The sequence below is a fragment of the Octopus bimaculoides genome, chromosome 9 (genome assembly GCF_001194135.2).
Source record: "Octopus bimaculoides isolate UCB-OBI-ISO-001 chromosome 9, ASM119413v2, whole genome shotgun sequence".
NCBI lineage: Eukaryota > Metazoa > Mollusca > Cephalopoda > Octopoda > Octopodidae > Octopus > Octopus bimaculoides.
In genome coordinates this window covers 24,824,032-24,825,451 of record NC_068989.1, presented here as the reverse complement: position 1 = coordinate 24,825,451, position 1,420 = coordinate 24,824,032, and the positions used below count along the sequence as shown (strand labels likewise).

The window sequence follows — 1,420 nt, the reverse complement described above, 5'->3', positions numbered from 1 at the left end:
ACTGCTCCGAAATTATAAACCTCATTTTTATAAGTACAGGTACATTGATTTGTTGTGCAATCTACAGTCCCATCAGCTTTACATGTGCACGTATTACAGTCCTTTTTAAATGTACTTCCTATTTGGTAGGAGTTTCCATTGTATATGCAATTACATGGTTTGTTAGAGCACTGCACAATACCGCTTCTTAAACATTCACATTGGTTACAATCATTTCTAAATATTTGTCCAACTCGATATGTCTGTCCTTGATAAGTACATTGACAAATTTTCTTTGTACATTCTAACTGACCGTTGCCTCTACAATAACAAGTGTTACAATCCCCTTCAAATTTCTGACCAACACTTAATACTTTTCCTCTGAAGTAACACTTACAAATTTTCTTAGTACATTTAACCAGACCATTATTTAAACATTCGCATGCATTGCAATCATCAGTGAAAGTTTGGCCGTTTTCATATCGTATATTTTTATAATAACATCCACATCTACCACTGTTACACTGCACTATTCCTGTAGTTTGACAAGTGCAAGGCTTACATCCATCATTAAACATCTCTCCAATTCTGTAGACGTTACCATTGTATTGGCACTGACACACTTTATTGGTACACTGAACATATCCAGTAGAATGACATTTACATTTATTACAGTTGTCTTGGAATTCTTCACCTTCTCGGTACTGCTTTCCTTTATAATTACATCGTTTAGTACAGTCTTTGTTGTCACATTGTATCTGGCCATCATTTTTGCATACACATGTATTACAGGACTGCTGGAATGTCTGTCCTACATTGTAACGTTTGCCTTGATAGGTACAAGAAGGTTCCTTCCCATAACCACAACGTAAATTTGTACAAATTGGTTTGCCATTTCTGTCACATACACACGTGTTGCAGTCGATCTTAAATATTCCTCTATAATTCCTTCCATTATAAGTACATTCGTCTGTAAAGAAGAGAAGCAATAATTATTTCAGTCAACAACTACAATGTTCCTGAGAGAGTAACAGGTTGTATATTCTTGCGTAAGTATGCGACTGTGATATATCTATAAATTCTCAAAGAATAATATCGACCGACATTATTCTTTACAAATGGTTGGAATGTACAGCCCGAAATATACAGATACCTTGCAGTATGTATCCTAAAACCAGTTTTCAGATATTTTATTGTTATGTTATTGCACACACATATAAGCTAATAAAACACGCATAACTATACATACGCACATACGTATATGTGTGTGTGTGTGTGTGTGTGTGTGTAGTTATGGCTAAATTCTAGGAGATAAAGAACTCAGTACGCGCGTAGAGTATAAAGTTGCAATAACTCGTCTGCATATCCGTCTATCTGTCTGGCTACCTCTATTTATGTACGAATATATATATATATATATATATATATATATATATATATA

The 1,420-nt window shown here is 34.3% G+C and overlaps 1 protein-coding gene across 1 annotated transcript in view; it reads right to left on the bottom strand.

Moving 5' to 3' along the window:
* The window catches only part of LOC106884208 (kielin/chordin-like protein), an 8,685-nt gene that overhangs the window by 1,519 nt on the left and 5,746 nt on the right, over positions 1–1,420 (bottom strand). The window contains exon 2 of the mRNA XM_014935457.2: positions 3–949. Within this exon, the coding sequence (XP_014790943.1) occupies positions 3–949 (947 nt within the window). The remainder of the gene's footprint in view (positions 1–2; positions 950–1,420) is intronic.